At 39.1% G+C, this 18093-nt stretch overlaps 1 protein-coding gene across 2 annotated transcripts in view; it reads left to right on the plus strand.

Annotated features, from left to right (window-relative positions):
- Nell1 (neural EGFL like 1) overlaps positions 1-18093 on the plus strand; it is a 950996-nt gene that overhangs the window by 923442 nt on the left and 9461 nt on the right. For both annotated transcript variants that reach the window (XM_055608364.1, XM_055608365.1), the window contains 2 exons: positions 13358-13534; positions 15730-15954. In XM_055608364.1, the coding sequence (XP_055464339.1) occupies positions 13358-13534; positions 15730-15954 (402 nt within the window). The remainder of the gene's footprint in view (positions 1-13357; positions 13535-15729; positions 15955-18093) is intronic.

Below are 18093 nucleotides of genomic sequence, written 5' to 3' on the forward strand. Positions count from 1 at the left end.
TTCTTCTTCTTCTTCTTCTTCTTCTTCTTCTTCTTCTTCTTCTTCTTCTTCTTCTTCTTCTTCTTCTTCTTCTTCTTCTTCTTCTTCTCCCTTAATATCACTCTCTTTTTTCTTTATTAATTACACTTTATTCACCTTGTATTCCCCCCCCTGTGGTTCTCTCCCTCCTCCCATTCCAATCCCTCCCTTCCTCCACCCTCTGCATGCATGCCCCTCCTCAATTCCACTGATAGAGGATGTCTTCTTTTCCTTTCTTCTGATCCTAGTCAATTAGGTCTCATCAGGAGTGGCTGCATTGTCTTCTTCTGTGGCCTGGTAATGCTGCTAACCCCTCAGGGGGAGGTAATTAAAGAGCAGGCCAATCAGTTCATGTCAGAGACAGTCCCTGTTCCTATTACAATGGAACCCACTTGGATACTGAACTGCCATGGGCTACATCTGTGCAGGGGTCTTAGGTTATGTCCCTGCATAGTCCTTGATTGGAATATCAGTCTCAGGAAAGACCCCTGTGCTCAAATTTTTTGGTTCTGTTGCTCTCCTTGTGGAGTTCCTGTCCTCTACAGATCTTACAGTTTCCCACTTCTTTCCTAAAATTCCTTGCACTCTGCCCAAAAGTTGCCCATAAGTCTCAGCATCTACATTGATAGTCTGCTGGACAGAGCCTTTCAGAGGTCCTCCATGTCAGGCTCCTGACTTGTTCCCTCTTTTCTCCTTCTTCTGATGTCCAGCCTCTTTGGTTTTCTGGATAGGGATTGAGCATTTTAGCAAGAGTCCTCCCTCTTGATTAGTTTTTTTAGGTGTACAGATATTAGTAGGTTTATCCTATATTATATGTCTATATGAGTGAGTATATACTGTGTGCATCTTTCTGCTTCTGGGATAGCTCACTCAGGATGATCTTTTCCAGATCCCATCATTTACCTGCAAATTTCATGATTTCCTTGTTTTTTATTGCTGAGTAATATTCCATTGTGTAGATATACCACAATTTGTGCATCCATTTCTCCACTGAGGGGCATCTGGGCTGTTTCCAGCTTCTGGCTATTACAAATAAGGCTGCTACAAATATGGTTGAGCAAATGTTTTTATTGTGTACTGGAGACTCTTTTGGGTATATGCCTAGGAGTGGTATAGCTGGATCTTGAGGAAGCACTATTCCTAGTTGTCTGAGAGAGCACCAGATTGCTTTCCAGAGTGGTTGTGCAAGTTTACAGTCCCACCAGCAGTGGAGGAGAGTTCCCCTTTGTCCACAACCTCTCCAGCATGTGTTGTCGCTTGAGTTTTTGATCTTAGCCATTCTGATGCGTGTAAGGTGAAATCTTAGGGTTGTTTTGATTTGCTGTACACCTTATTAGCCCTGATGGCTAATGAGGTTGAGCATTTCTTTACGTGTTTCTCTGCCATTCGATATTCCTCTATTGAGAATTCTCTGTTTAGCTCTGTACCTCATTTTTTAATTGGATTGCTTGATTCTTTGCTGTTTAACTTCTTTAGCTCTTTATATATACTGGATATTAGCCCTCTGTTAGATATAGGGTTGGTGAAGATCCTTTCCCAATCTGTAGGCTGTCGTTTTGTTCTGACGACAGTTTCCTTTGCTTTACAGAAACTTTTCAGTTTCATGAGGTCCCATTTATTAATTGTTGCTCTTAGAGACTGTGCTGTTGGTGTTCTGTTCAGGAAGTTGTCTCCTGTGCTAATGAGTTCAAGGGTATTCCCCACTTTTTCTTTTAAGTGGTTTTGTGTGTCTGGTTTTATGTTGAGGTCTTTGATCCACTTGGACTTTAGTTTTGTGCAGGGTGATAAGTATGGATCTAGTTGCATTTTTCTACATGTAGACTTCCAGTTAGACCAGCACTATTTGTTGAAGATGCTGTCTTTTTTCCATTGAATGGATTTGGCATCTTTGTCAAAAATCAGGTTGTCCATAAGTGTGTGGATTTATGTCAGGGTCTTCTATTCTATTTCATTGTTCCACCATTCTGTTTCTATGCCAGTACCATGCAGTTTTTAGTATTGTTGTGCTTGAGATCAGGGATGGAGATACCTCCTGAAGATCTTTTACTGTAGAGAATTGTTTTGGCAATTCTGGGTTTCTTGTTGTTCCATATGATGGTGAGAATTTTTCTTTCAAAGTCTGTAAAGAATTGTGTTGGTAATTTGATGGGAATTGCATTGAATCTTTAGATTGATTTTGGTAAGATGGCCATTTTTATTATATTAATCCTGCCAAACAATGAGTATAAGAGATCTTTCTATCTTCTGATATCTTCTACTAGACCTTCAATGAAGAGCTAACACCAATACTCTTCAAACTATTCCACAAGATAGAAACAGAAGGAACACTACCAAACTCATTTTATAAAGCCACAGTCACCTTGGTACCTAAACCTTACAAAGACCCAACAATGAAAGAGAATTTCAGGCCAATCTCCTTCATGAACATTGAACAAAAATACTCAACAAAATACTTGCAAACCGAATACAAGAACACATCAAGGACATCATCCACTATGACCAAGTAGGCTTCATTCCAGGCATGCAGGGGTGGTTCAATATACAGAAATTCATCAGTATGATCTACCACATAAACAAACTGAAGGAGAAAAACTACATGATCATCTCCTTAGATGCTGAAAAGGCATTTGACAAAATCTAACATCCATTCATGTTTAAAGTATTGGAGAGATCAGGGATACAAGGCACATACCTGAACATAGTAAAGGTGATATACAGCAAGCCTATAGCCAACATCAAACTCAATGGAGAGAAACTTAAATCATTCCCACTGAAATCAGGGACAAGGTAAGGCTGTCCACTCTCTCCATACCCCTTCAACATAGTTCTGGAAGTCCTTGCTAGAGCAATAAGACAGTTGAAGGAGATCAAGGGGATTCAAATTGGAAAGGAAGAAGTCAAAGTATCACTGTTTGCAGATGATATTTTAGTATACCTGAGTGACCCTAAAAATTCTACCAGGGAACTCCTCCAGCTGATAAACACCTTCAGCAAAGTGGCTGGACACAAAATTAACTCAAAAAACAATCAGTAGCCTTCCTGTATACAAAGGACAAAAGGGCCGAGAAAGAAATTAGGGAAGCAACACCCTTCACAATAGCCACAAAGGACATAAAGTACCTTGGTGTGAACCTAACCAAGCAAGTCAAAGACTTGTATGAAAAAAATTTCCAGTCTCTGTATCACTGTTTTTAAATATTTTATTTTTAAAATAATCTTAAACTTTTTGAGATTATAAAATGATTATATCATACACCCATTTTTTATCTCTCCATGTAACCCTTGCTTGCTTTCAAATTCTTGACCCCCTTTTTTCTTGAATTAATTGTGTGTGTGTGTGCATGTGTGTGTGCTTCAAAACATACAAATACAAGGTGCTCAGTCCATAAAATGGCAGAACTTACTACTTAGCATCAGACAACCAACTCTCCTCCTCATGGAATACTATTTCTCCTATTCACAACATTCCTTAGTTGCCTGTAGTTCTTAGCCTAACCCTGAGGCCTTGGGAACTTTCCCCTGTTCACTTTAGCATGTCTATTGCTATCATCCTTCTTCAGGTTATATTTAGACAGCCATGTTGATGAGATTTCATGAGTGTTACTTCTGACATTTCTAGGAGACAGAAAATCAAAGCAAACTCCCTGTTCATTCAGTTCCTACAACCTTTTCCCACCCCCTTTTCACAGTGATTTCCTGAACCCAATGTATCAGACTTGTGTTGCAGATATATCAGTTAGAATTGAGCTAACTCTAGAACTCTGCATATCAATCAATTGTGGGGTTTTGTGTGTCTCTGTGTGTGTGTGCTCTCTGCCTATTGCAAAAAGAAGTTTCCTTGATGAGGACTGAGAACTCATCTATTAGTTAAAGGACAAATCATTAGAAAGTAGTAAGGATTATACTAGCCTGGTAAACTGGTGGTTGTTGGTTCTCCTCCAAGATTCGTGACTTCATCAGATCTGGGAGGCTGGGTAAGTTCTAAGTATCAGTCATGATCTCTGTTCTGCTGACCAGGCTCTGAACCAATTACAGAGCTGCTGGTCACTGCCAAGATATATGAGCAATTACTGCACATACCGGGTTCATCATGCCATGATGGTCATTTTTGTGGTTCGTACTGGGTAGGACTGTTGGTTGCTTCCCTCTGTTGGTAGCTGGCAGCTTTTGGTACCTTCAAACCTGGTACTCATGGAGAAAGCTTTCAGATCAGGTCCAGCTTAGTGGCCTCTGGGCCCTGTTGTAGAGTGCATGGTTTGCTAAGCAATAGAGACTTATCTTCCACCTTTAGAAGGCAACAAAGGGCAATTAGCAATAGCCTGAAATGTTTTAGGGGTCTCTTAGACAATGCTGGGCAATGACTCAAAAAAGAGCTTCTTTGGTCTAGTGTTGGGTTTTAATTTTCTTTGCTCTTATTTTTTTCAAATTTTGAGTTGCATCATTAACCCATTTATTTGTACTCTCTCTCTCTTTCTCTGATTTTTAATGTAGGCATTTGGTGTTATATATTTCCCTTGTAGGACTGTTTTTCATGTGCCCCAGAAGTTGTGTTGTATCCAGGTTTTTAATTTTCATTTAGTTCCAGGAATTTCTTTCTTTCTTCTTGGTTTTTTCTTTAACACATTCATCAATCAGTAATCAATTGTTTAATCTTCATGAGTTTGTCTGCTTACCTAAAATTTTTTTTTGTGGGTTTTTGTTTGTTTGTTTGTTTTTGTTTTTTGCTGTCAAATTTAACTTTTATTGGATTGTGGTCAAGTAGAATACATGGAGTTATGTCAATATTTTAGTATTTATAGGTTTGTTTTTAGTTCTAAGATGTGATCTATTTTAGATAAGCTTCTATGTTCTGGTGAATAAAATTAATATTTTTTTATTTTGGTGGAATATTCTGTACATATCTGTTAATCCCATCAACGTGTAATATTATTTTTTACATTTTTATTAATTACACTTTATTCAATTTGTATACCCCCTGTTGTTTCCTCCCTCCTCCCGTCCCAATCCCTCCCTTTTCCATCCTCTGTATGCATGCCCCTCCCCAAATCCACTGAGAGGGGAGGTTTTCTTTTCCTTCCTTCTGATCCTAGTCAATTAGGTCTCATCAGGAGTGGCTGCATTGTCTTCTTCTGTGGCCTGGTAATGCTGCTTCCCCCTCAAGAGGAGGTAATTAAAGAGCAGGCCAATCAGTTCATGTCAGAGACAGTCCCTGTTCCTATTACAATGGAACCCACTTGGATCCTGAACTGCCATGTGCTACATCTGTGCAGGGGTCTTAGCTTATCTCCGTGAATGGTCCTTGGTTGGAGTGTCAGTCTCAGGAAAGACCCCTGTGCTCAAACTTTTTGGTTCTGTTGCTCTCCTTGTAGAGTTCCTGTTCTCTCCAGATCTTACAGTTTCCCACTTCTTTCCTAAGATTCCCTGCACTCTGCCCAAAGGTTGCCCATAAGTCTCAGCATCTGCATTGATAGTTTGCAGGGCAGAGCCTTTCAGAGGTCCTCTGTGTCAGGCTTCTGATTTGTTCCCTCTTTTCTCCTTCTTCTGATGTCCATCCTCTTTGACTTTCTGGATAGGAATTGAGCATTTTAGCAAGAGAATATTATTTAATGCTGATGTTTAATTGACCTGTCCATTGAAGAAAGTGGAGTAATGAAATCTCCAGATATTAATGTGTTAATGTTAACCTGTGTCTTTAAATCCAGTAATACAGTTTTTAATAAAATTGGTTGTACCATAATGTGGTATTTATATGTTTAGAATAGTAATATCTTTGTAGTTAGCTGTTCCTTTGATTAGAATGAAGTGCCCCTCCTTATGCCTTCTAAATAGTTTTAGTTAGAAGTCTGAGACTGATACTTCAACCAAGGACCGTTCATGGAGATAACCTAGAACCCCTGCACAGATGTAGCCCATTGCAGTTCAGTGTCCAAGTGGGTTCTATAGTAAGGGGAACAGGGGCTGTCTTTGACATGAACTGATTGGCCTGCTCTTTGATTACCTCCCCCTCAGGGGGGAAGCAGACTTACCAGGCCACAGAGAAAGACAATGCAGCTACTCTTGATGAGACCTGATAGACTAGAATCAGAAGGAAGGAGAGGAGGTCCTCCCCTATCAGTGGACTTGGGCAGGGACATGAGTGGAGAAGGGGTAAGGAAGGTGGGATTGGGAGGGGAGGAGGGAGGGAGCTACAGGGGGGATACAAAGTGAATAAACTGTAATTAATAAAAATAAAAAAAGAAGAAAAAAAAGTCTGTTTTATCAGATACCAGGCTAGTGGTGCTTACTTGTTTCCCAGTCCTCCTCGGGATAATTATGCCTATCCTTTGACTCTAAGGCAGCATCTATCTTTAAAGCTAACATGTGTTTCTTACATTCAACAAATAGATTGATTTTGTACTCAGTAAGTTTGTGTCTTTTGATTGGATATGATTGGATAATTGTGGCCATTAATACTTGACTTATTATTTAAAAGTATGTGTTGATTGGAGCCATTGTGCTGTCCTTTGGGTTCTCAGTGGTACTTTGTGTTCTAATAATTATGGTTTTGTACTACTTTCTACAGCCTAATTTCTCTCTTCAGCACACAATATTGCTTCCTGTGTTTTCTTTAGATTTGTCAGATCTAAATATTTTTTAGTTTGTTTATGTTATGGAAAGTTTTTCTTTCTCCTACAACTATGTTGTATAGTTTTGTTGGGCATATTACTCTAGGTTAGCCCTGATGGTCTTTTATGATTTGGAAAACATTTTGTTCTATGTCTTCCTAGCACTCATATTTTCTATTGAGAAATCAGCTGTTATGATAGTTTTTAATTTATATGTGACTTGCATATTTTTCTCTTGCAACTTTCAATATTCTTTGTTCTATATATTTAAGCGTTCTAACTATGATATGCTGTGGGGATATTTCTTTCTGTTCTTGACTGTTTGTTGTCCACTATGCTTCTTGTATATGTTTGGGTGTGTCTTTCCTTAGTTTGGGTAAGTTTTTTTCTATGATATCATTAATGGTCTGGTCTATGCCATAAACTTAGGACTCTTCTCCCTCATCTGTTTCTCTTATTTGTAAGTTTGGTCTTTTCATGACTTCCCACATTTCCTGTATGTCCCTTTCCTGTGGTTTTTTTTTTTTTTCATGGTTTTTTGATAATTTTTTCTAGATCTTCTGTGTTATCTTCGTGTCCTGATAGCCCATCTTCCCCATGATTCTTTCTTCCTGTAAGGCAGAAAGAGTTTTCTACATGGTTAATTGGTTTTTCAATTGCATCTTCATTTCAGCTTGATTCTTCCTTACATTTCTATCTCTTGTTTAAAATTTTATTTTCAAATCCTGGATTGTCTTTAACCATTTCTATCCAGCTTATATTTTTATTCTCTTTAAGTTTATTGAGCTATTTATTTGGTCTCTTTAAATTCCTCCAAGTCTTTGTGCTCTAAGTAATTCTTATTGGCAAACAGTTTTATAATACTTGTAGGGGGTGATATACCCTTGATCTTTCATATTGTTTGTATTTTTAATGAGATCTGGATATGAGGGCTGTGTCTGAAATGGGCAGGTCAGATTGGACATAGATGTTGGACACGGTTTAGATGGAATGAAGTCAGGTGGACACAGGGGACTTACCTGGTATTCTGATAAGTTGCATGGAGGGGTGGATCAGGTTAACTCAACAGGCTAGATCCTGGATAAAGTTGTACAAGATATGGCTGGAAGAAGAAGCTGGGTATGGCTTGGTTAAGGCTTGTGGTTTATGGGCAAGCAAGGTAGATTCTGGTTTAAGCCTAGAGGCTGGCAGAACACAAGCCAGGTAGGGAGACTAGTCTGGGACTTGGGAAGAGTGGCTTGAGCTAGATGCGAGGGGTGGAGATAGCGAGTAGCTCCCCTCGGGCATGTTCACCCAACTAGATCCTGGAGAAGGGTATGTTGGATCTGGCTGGGGTCTGTTTCTTTAGGTAAACTTTTAAGTTGTTTTGCTTCCAATTGCATTACATTTCCATTGGTTGCAATTTTTCTGGGGTGATGAGGGTTATTTTAAGAGCAGATGTAGAAACCCAAATCACTTGTATCTTTCTACCTCCCTGGCCTGGTGGTCTGGTTCTCTTGTGATGTAATGAGCCCTCTTTCTCTTCACCAGAGATGGTGGGCTACAACATGCTGGCCCACACCAGTTGCATCTGCCATTTCTCCATTTGTGTTTCAGGAGCTTTCTCTTTCTTCATAGTCCCTTGGGGGTCTTGTTGGAACTCATGATCCAGACTTTTGGGGCTTAAGTTTCTATAGCAGTAGACATGAGGTGTTGCCTACAAACTTGCCATTCTAACTAGTTCCCAGGATATATTACTACCTTGGTGTTGAGGACTACATTCTAAGAAAAAGTGTCTAGGAGTCTTTCAGTCTTGTTCTGGTAGAAATCTTATTTACCTATCCCACAACATTTCTCTGATACAAAAATACAGCTTAGAGAAAAATCATTCATAGAAGTCTGTTTGGGGCATCTGGTATATGGTCTGTTATTATGAAATGACATTGGAATGTCATTTCCCCTCTCTTGTGTACTTTTTGTAAATGTGACACTGAAGATACTTGTGTAACTCATGCATAAAGGGGGTTAATTTGGTTGGCTGAGCTATAACTTAATATCAAAATCAATAATTGAAAAGGTGTTAGATATCATAGTCTGATCAGTTTATGAGAAAGTACAATTGTTATGTCTAGAGTAGTAGTCCTAATTTTATAGTTTGTTAGGAATTAGCAGACATTTTCATTAAGCACAACTTAACAAATATTGTGAACTGTGAGCACTGTCACAAATACTCAGACTCACCACTGTGCTGTGAAATCAGCCGCAGGTTGTGTGTAACTGGGTCAGAAGTTTGTGTCCATAAAACTTTATTAGGAAGACACTAAATGTGGACTGGGTCATCAACTTGCTAACTGCTAGTTTATATTTTTGCTCAGTGACTATGTGTGGATTTCATGTAAATCCAACTACTCAATTTAATAGTGTCAAAGAAAATGATATGCGTGTGAATTGTGCAGTCTGGTGTGAGTGGATCAGTCTTTCAGTGGTTCAATAATTAAATGTGTAATACAAAATGTAAAACCTAAATTTTTACACAGTATAATACGCTTAAAATTTTTCTATCAGTGTGAATTTCCCTTCTTTAGAAAATCTAGAAATAATTTAAATATTGTAATTCCTATTAATTGTGCATGGTTGAACTTTCATTATAAAATTGCATGGAAACACTGAAGTTCTGAGCAGGAGAATGAGAATTCAGCTTTGATACCTCAATGAAACTGGGGTCACCATCTTAGCTGGACATGAGTCAGGCTCTGGGAACAGCCCACAGACCCAAGCAAGGAAGATGGCTTGCTAATAATGGGACCTATTCTCACTCATACTTGGTGTCCAGTGTGCTTGCACTCTGTGAATAAGCCTTTATAATCACATTCTAGCTGAATTAATGAAGCCACCTTTGGCATTTCCATTATAAAAAAAAATATTTTTTCCCTTACAGTTGCTCAGTAATTCAAAGCCAACAGGAACATTGTCATTGTTCTGAAACCTAATAGAAGCTAAGAGGGGCCTCATTGGCATTTTCACATAATTGATGAGATGTGAAATTGCTTTATTCTGCACTAACCCTGAAGGTTATCCATTTATTTCTATTCATTCTCTTAACTAGTAGGTGGGATTGAATCTCATGGCAAGAAATACAGTAATCTCTGAAAATAATTTATAGTTTTGCTTCACGCTGGTCTAAAGTATATGGCCAACTCATGTGGATTCTGAAGCTTAGACCTTCAATATCTGGGAAATAAAATATATTACTACAGAAATTAAGTTGATGGAGGTGGAGGATACAGCTGAGTGGCAAAGTGCTTGCCTGGTGTGCGTGTCCCTAGTGTCCATTTCTAGCACTGAAACAAGAGAGATGACATAATTATACAAAATTTATTGTGACATACTAGTTAGTAAAGGTGAAGGGAATCATAATATAAGACAATAAGCAAAGGACTTGTTGGAAGATACATGGGGTCTGTACGCATCAATGCTAGGCTATGAAAAACATCTGGTTCGATTCACCTGATCACCTCTAGATTTATTCATTCCCTCTCTCTCTCTCTCACCTCTAGATTCATTCATTCATTCTCTCTCTTTCCCCCTCTATGTGTAATTGTTTTGTATATCTCACAGTCTCTCTCTATACATATATATGCACATACTTATAGAAGGTCTGTTTTTATAAAATTAATGTATATGCATGCACATACAAGTATCTGTGTGTGTTTCATCTCTTGATATCTTATAACAGTGCTCTCTTATCATTTTATAGTAGACACAATATATACAATTCTGGTAAAATCCCTTTTTTATGATACAAAAGTAGCCAACATCTTCTTCCCACTCTGTAAGGAATATAGTGCTTTTAAGGCTTTCCACTTTGGCTTCCACTGAACTTACCCTACTATCCATTTTTGTAGATGAAACAGATTAAGATCTCCTGGGTAGGTCCATTTGGCTTACAGATGTCTTTAACTGTGAAGCTGCGTGATTCATGGTAGATGACAGATACGGTATGTGGTAAAAGCTGTGACAAGCAGAAGAGATGAGATGGATCTAACAGAATGAAAAGAAACATGCATTTAAAAACACATCTTCCCAATCTACTGGCCACAGGAGATAGGCAGGGTTTAATGAGGTTTTGGTCTTTATTAAGCTCAATATCAGTCAACACTGTGAAATAAGCAAAAAAGAAAGCAAAGTAAGCTGCATTAGAGAAAGCATACTGAGAATTAAGCCAGAGTGAGACAAACCCACATTACTTCTTGTTTCTGAAGACTTACTTTAGTTACCTGACTTGAGAATTAAAGGCATAAATTTCTATCCTATGGGTCATCAGTATTAAATATGCAGGGAAACAACTTATATAACTGGAACATAAGATAAATGTTTAGTTTTTGACTGATAAAGATGGTGAAGATCATGCAGAGCAATCAAAGCTTGAAGGAGGGAGCCACCAAAGCTGTGGTGTAATGGAAATATACAAATGATGGGAACAGGTTGAGGAATCAGAGATGTCTTCCCTGAAGGAATAACTCGATGAACAGAGACTTCTAAGAATTGTAGATTGAAATATTATAAAAGAATACAAGGTCTGTGATTTCAAGGAAAAGTGACTAAAGTCAGCAGAGAAATAACAAGATAAACACATAGACATGTACCCTGAATACCTTCCATACTGGGATTTCCCAAGGATGGATAGCCTCAAGTAAACTCTTTTTAGCTTTTAGGTTTGGTTGTTACAGTGAAGATGGGCTTTAGTCCTTTAAATTATCTTCTATCTCTAAAATTTTGTTGTATAAATAATCCAAAAATCAACCATAGAAAGATGATGAGAGATGACTCCATTGATCTTCCAGAGGATCCAAGCTGTTTCCACCACCAAAACAGGGAGGTTTATAATGACCTGTAGCTTTAGCTCCAGGGTATCCAATGACCACTTGCCTCCACAGGAATATATACCCAATTATTTTTTTAATAAAAGTAAATCTTTAACAAAAAATAAGTATAACCATAAAAGGTAGCCACAGGTCTCACACTTCAGCTTCTCCATCAATGGAGATGTGACACTAATTTGATGAACAGATAGTAGACGTGCTGCAAGAACACAGTCTTAATGTTCAGTGCCATTGACCTTCAGTACTTTATAACTGAGTGTCCAGGACTAGCATTCCTGTGTCTGTAATTTGGTGAACTGCTTCATGGAGGAAAGTGACAACTGATAAGCTCTTCAAGTGACCAGAAGACTTCCTTGTAGAAGAAACTTCTCTTTGAAAACTCTAGGACTTGGTTGGCAGCTTAGAGATGCTGCTGCACTGTTTGATCTCTGTAAGGCACTTTGTATGGGGATTTTAATCCAGCAACATGGCTGCTATGGATAAGGGATCACATCCAAGACCAAGGTTTGTGTGGTCCAGCTGGGATGCAGACATGCCTCACACCTTTAACCCCTCTGGCTGGAATACACACCTTTAATCCCTCTGGCAGAAATATAGACACACCCTTAGTACACACCTTTAATCCCAAACAATTACATCTAATGGAGGGACAGAAAGTGAGAAATCAGAGAAAGATTTGACAGAATAGGGTATGCATAACTGCTGTGAGAACAGTACAGGAAAGAGGCTGTTTAAGAGAGCACAGGGGAAGTCAGAGGGGTTCTGGGAGTAGAGTTGAGGTCAACCAATTGGCAATCAGTGGGGAGTCAGTTGAGAAGTGCAGTGGCAGTTCAGTTCCTGGCTGTTCACGTCAGTTCAGTCAGTTCACTTAAGTAGAAATGAGTGCAGTTGTGTCTAGTCAGTCAGTTGGGAATCAATCCATTGAGTACATGGCAGTAGAATTGAGTTCATTTGTGAGTTCATGCAGAGGCGGCTGAAGCCAAAGAATAAGAAGGATCCAAAAGATTAGAACCAATTGCCAGAGTTAGTTTGAGGCCAAGAAGAGCAACTCAGTAAGAAGCTGAAAGAAGTCAGTTAGAATCAGTCAGTTTGGAGAGGAGTTTGAGCCAGAACAACTGAGTTCATCTAGCCATGCAGAATTCAGAAAGAACTAGAAAGGGTGAGCTTATTCAGCAATAAGCCTTCAAGATGAAAATTACATCAAGAGAATAAACCATTTACAGCCTGTAATGTCTCTGGACCTCAGTTATTTCTTCTCACATTCCTTAAGTACTGGGGCAGGTATAAAACTAGGCAGTGCAGTTCAGCATGTTTTCTAGTGTTCTTGTAAACTAGAAAAATGCAGTCACATGCTTTTCTACTGAAATGAGCTTATTTTCTTATTCATTGGCATAGCACACAATATCAGGATTTCATTATATTTCCACAAAAACATACCACATAGTTTGTTCTTATTTCCCCTCATTTTCCTGTTGTTCCACTTCCACTTTCCCCTTCCTGCTCATTCCCCCAGATACATACCACCACGTACTTCCCCTTCCATATGGAATGCATTGTTGCCCACATTTAGATTAGCTGCTTACATTAGCTGTAATTCTTATTCAGAAACATTTTTTTTTTAATTCAAAGAACATAATTGATTTTCCCCCCCTTGGGTGTGCTTAGCAGTGTCTCTTGGCTGGCTCTGCAGGCAAGCTCCAGTAAAGAAAGGCTATGCCTGCTTTGAACAAGGTGGGAGGTTGATAATATGGATTCAGAGTCTAAGAAGTGTATTCTGTGAACTCTATGATGTATTTACAAGGTTTGATTTTTATAGTGCATCTGTGCATACAGTTTCTAATCATAAAACGTCCTGACCTTACCGCTCAACAGGACGGGAAGATATTCTGCCGACGGACAGCTTGTGATTGTCAGAATCCAAATGTTGACCTTTTCTGCTGCCCAGAGTGTGACACCAGGGTCACAAGCCAATGCCTAGATCAAAGCGGACACAAGCTTTATCGAAGTGGAGACAACTGGACCCACAGCTGCCAGCAATGCCGATGTCTGGTATGTCCATTTCCTGAGGATCCTCGTGCCTTCACTGTAGAAAAGGTTATAAACTCGTGTGCTTTGGGGCTGAAGTTCCAAGATGTATCAAGTATTACACAGAGCAGCATGGTCTATGCTTAACCAGAGGGGCATGTACTCTGCCTGGAGGTATTTACATTGCATCTTAAATGTTGCAAAATTAAAAAAAAAGTGTGTTTATGAAACAGATTTAACCTGAGTGCAGTTTGTATATACCCATATACTTTAGAATGTCCAAAGCAAGAAAAATCCTGATAAACTAGCTTTCAGTGGTTTGATAGGTGATGATTGTCTAGACAGAGCCAAGTTTATTGTTGCTTTTGATATAACCTTTACCAGTGCTAATAGAAGAAACAATAGAAGCAACGGAGTTTGGGTGGGCAAGGCTGACAATACAATTCTATAATTGTCTCATGGGCAAAGCATTTCTGTTATTATTCTTTGTCTTAAATGCTCACAGGTTTATGGGTTCCAATTCAAATATTGGTAGGAAATGAGACAATGTATATGAAAGATGACTACTGCACTCAATACATAGTAGGGACTTGGCTTAGTGCCACAGAAGACTATTAATATGGCAACTGCTGTGGGTGCTGTTTTATCCCTTGGAAAAGTTGTTCAAACAGAACATCATATATTTATTTTAAATATTAATGGAAAGACAGGTATATTCCTGGATTTGGGGAAGTTAAAAAAAAAAAAAAACACACATGATTTCCAGATCTCATTCAGTGTGTGTCAGATTACTGTACAGACAATGATTTCTAGGGATGGGAAGATGTAAGGACATGGCACATTGGGAATTATGGTGCTCCATCTCTGAGCATTCTACCTGAGTCAGCTCATAAAGGAAGCTCTTAGCCTGGTGCTTAGTGTTTATTGAAATGAATTTTTCTCTCTCTGGTTATTATATGAAAACTGGCACCCAGAGAAATTGTTCTCTAAGTTTCCATAAATCCCCAGGTTGGCATGCAAAGAATTTCAACATGTATCCTTTACACTCCATCTTAATACTAAGACTGCAATGTAGATAAATTCAGTTCATGGCCAATTTTGTAAATTCTATTCCAGGGAAAAACACATCCAGCACAACTACAGACCTGGTCCCAGCGTCAGTCTGGGAAACTACATTTTTACAGAAGCTGGTCATCAGATAGCTGAAATGACTGGCATTCCTCTTGCACATGATGTTTTCATTCAGAGAGTTTCAAAAGCACTTTTGAATGTCCAGTCATTGGGATGTACATTTTCTGGATCATGGAAGCTGTTGGACATTAACTTAAAATTACTTTAGAATGATATGGATCACATTTAATAAATACTTATCAAGACTTTGCCTGTGTCAAACTCCAAGTGGTGTCATGTGAGCAAAACAGACATAGTCAAAACCTACAAATCTCAGAATTTGGAAACATTGACTGAAAACTTACATGACAATCATCACAGCTGACAGTATGTAATGTCATGACAGTGAGGCTGTGTGGAGAGACTTAGCTGTTATAGGTAGTTCAATTATTCCTGCAACTGGAAGGAGACAAAGATAGAGGCTTGTGACTTGAAGACTTTAAAGTCATGAGGTGGTTTCTCTTGAGAATATTCAACCTAGCTCTGAACTTGACATCAGTTTCTCAGTTGATACAGCTGTTGAAATATTCTAATTCTGAAGATCTCACTTTGGACCTTAAAAGAGGCAGGCATCCTTTATATACTCCCATATTTTATCATCTCTTTGCTTCTTTGTTCTATTAGTACCTATTGGACAAAACTCTGATTATCATCAGGGAGGAAAAACAGACAATCAGAGCCTAAAAGCTCAACTTAATGTTGAGTTATACCAATTATACAGTACAACCTGATTATAAAAACAGTACACCATGATAAAAATAACTGCACACTGTGCTTGGACTTGCACAACAAGCTGACTTAAGACTTATTGTGAACTCTAGATCAGGTAGTCAGCAAAACCATCTGGAGGAAGGTGATATCTTCATAGAAGCTATGTATGTAGAAGATGTGTCTTCATAGAGGAAGATAGATTATATGTATCATGGTGCAGGCTAGAAGCATTCAACAAGAGAGTAATAAGAACTGTAGCACTTTCTTTCTCCAAGGGATACTGGAAATATAAAACTGCATAAGCCTGAGGGCCACTCATTTCATCTTTCTCTCCACAGGAAGGAGAGGCAGACTGCTGGCCTCTCACTTGCCCTGGTTTGAGCTGTGAATACACAGCCATCTTTGAAGGGGAGTGCTGTCCCCGCTGTGTCAATGACCCCTGCCTGGCTGATAATATTGCCTATGACATCAGAAAGACTTGCCTGGACAGCTCCGGTGTCTCGAGGCTGAGTGGCTCGGTGTGGACGATGGCTGGATCTCCTTGTACAACCTGTAAATGCAAGGTAACCTGCTGTCCGAGGATGCATGAACCATACATAGATCCCTTCTGAAATCCCTGAACACACATTCCATGGGGTGCATCTTTTCACAGGAGAACAGTGAGTGTAGACAGATAACAGCTGGCCCCTGTATAAAAGCAGATTCCAAATGGACATGTAATAATGAGAATTTGCCTTAACACCACTGAATTTTAACATCTGACTGTGATTGCAATTATAGAGAATTCAAATTATTTTGACCCGCAATATGGAAAAATAAGGGGAGACTAAAGAGGGATAGGGAAATAGAGAAGTTAGGAAGAGGGAGGGAAGAGAGAGAGCATAAAAATTCTTAGCTTCATCCTGGAAAATTACAGTAACTATCAGTGGTGTGGGCAGGAGAAAGACCTACATAGCTGTTTCTTTGTCTTATTTTACTTTGCCAAACATGTTCCTGAATCTCTAGTGGTGTTTGACTGTTATTATGTCTCTCTTTTTGGAGGATTTCCCATGAAGTACTTTCATGTGTCTTTCAGACTTGAAAGGTGGCCCTTCCTCTCTTCAGTGTTCCAAAATTTGTAATGGAAGTCAGCTTACACTGATGCTTGATCAAGCACAATCAAAATCTCAGCCAAAACATGACTTTCAGATATTAATGATTAATAATATTAGGGATGACAGTTTACTTGGTCCCATCAAAGCCTCCATCTCAGCCATCAGTGGAAGCTTTTCAGCTTGTCTTTTTAAAAATGGATCTATTAGTTAGATTTTTTTCCTGTTTCCTAGAATGTACTATATTAAGATGAATCCCCAGTATAAAAAATAATATCAAACATCCTAGAGCAAACGAGCCATAATTCCATCTGGAATTGTACCCACCACAAACAGGGTGGCCAAAAGACAGGCACCTGGCTTCTCCATTTCTTTTCTTTTATTGAAATAAAAATTTTTCGTACAATATATCCTGATGATAGTTTTCCTCTTTCTACTCCTAGTATCTTCCCACCTCCTCTCCCTTCCAGATCTATTCCTTTGGAAAACGAACAAGAATCTAAAGGGTATAATTTTGAAAATAGAAAATGAATATGATAAAACAAATACCTTGGAATAGGACAAAACAAACAGAAGGAAAATAACCCCAGAAATGCCCAAGAAACATAGATGTAAAGACTTACTTGTTCTCACATATAGGACTCCCATAAAAATCACAAAACGAGAAGCCATAAAATGTACAAAGAGAATTTGTAGGGTAAAAAAAAAATTTAAATAGGCTTCCTTTGAATAGGGGGGTCTAGGTCCTCTCTGTGTATGGTCCTTAGTTGGATTATCAGCCTCTGCAGGCCCCCCTCTGCCCAGGTATTTTGGCTGTATTGTTCTCCTTGTAGAGCACCTGTCCCCTCCAGGTCCTTCCATCTCCCTCTTCTTCTGTAAGGATTCTGGCACTCTGTCCGAAGTTTGACCAGTATCTCCTTCAATAACCTGGTGGGTAGAGTCTTTCAGAGTTTCTCTGTGGAAGGCTCCTGTCCTATTCTTTGTCCTCTCTTACTTCCAATATCTATCCCGTTTGCCATTCTGAATGAGGATTAAGCATTTTCTCTAGGGTCCTTGTTGTTTCCAAGTGGTTTCCCTGGTAAGGGGTACAGGTGCTGTCTCTGACATGAACTCAGTGGCTGGCTCTTTGATCACCTCTCCCTGGGGGGGGGGTATACTTCCAGGCCACAGAGGAGGAAGATGCAGAGACAGCCTTGATAAGACCTGATAAGCTAGGGTCAGATAGAAGGGGAGGAGGTCCTTCCTACCAGGGGACTGGGGAAAGGGCATGGGGGGAGAAGAAAGAGGGTGGGTGGGTCGGGGAGGAGGCGAGGCAGGGGGCTGCAAAGGGGATGCAAAGTGAATACATTGTAATAAATAAATATATAAATAAAATTAAAATAAAGACTAAACTAAAAAAAATTTTTCAAAAAGAAACTAAAAACCTTGACATGACATTAGAATAGGAAAGGAGAAAGGCTGTTGAGTTCATTTTCTGTTGGTCATTTACTGCTGGGCATGGAGCGTAACATACAGAATGATTGTTTCTCTAGGGAGGCTCCCTTGGAGCAAACTAAATTTTCATTTGTGGGTGTTATCCATGGAGATGGTTTCTTTCCGTTCTGTGCAGTC

Source organism: Psammomys obesus, unplaced genomic scaffold (assembly GCF_907164565.1).
Source record: "Psammomys obesus unplaced genomic scaffold, mPsaObe1.curated_primary_1811, whole genome shotgun sequence".
Taxonomy (NCBI): Eukaryota; Metazoa; Chordata; class Mammalia; order Rodentia; family Muridae; genus Psammomys; species Psammomys obesus.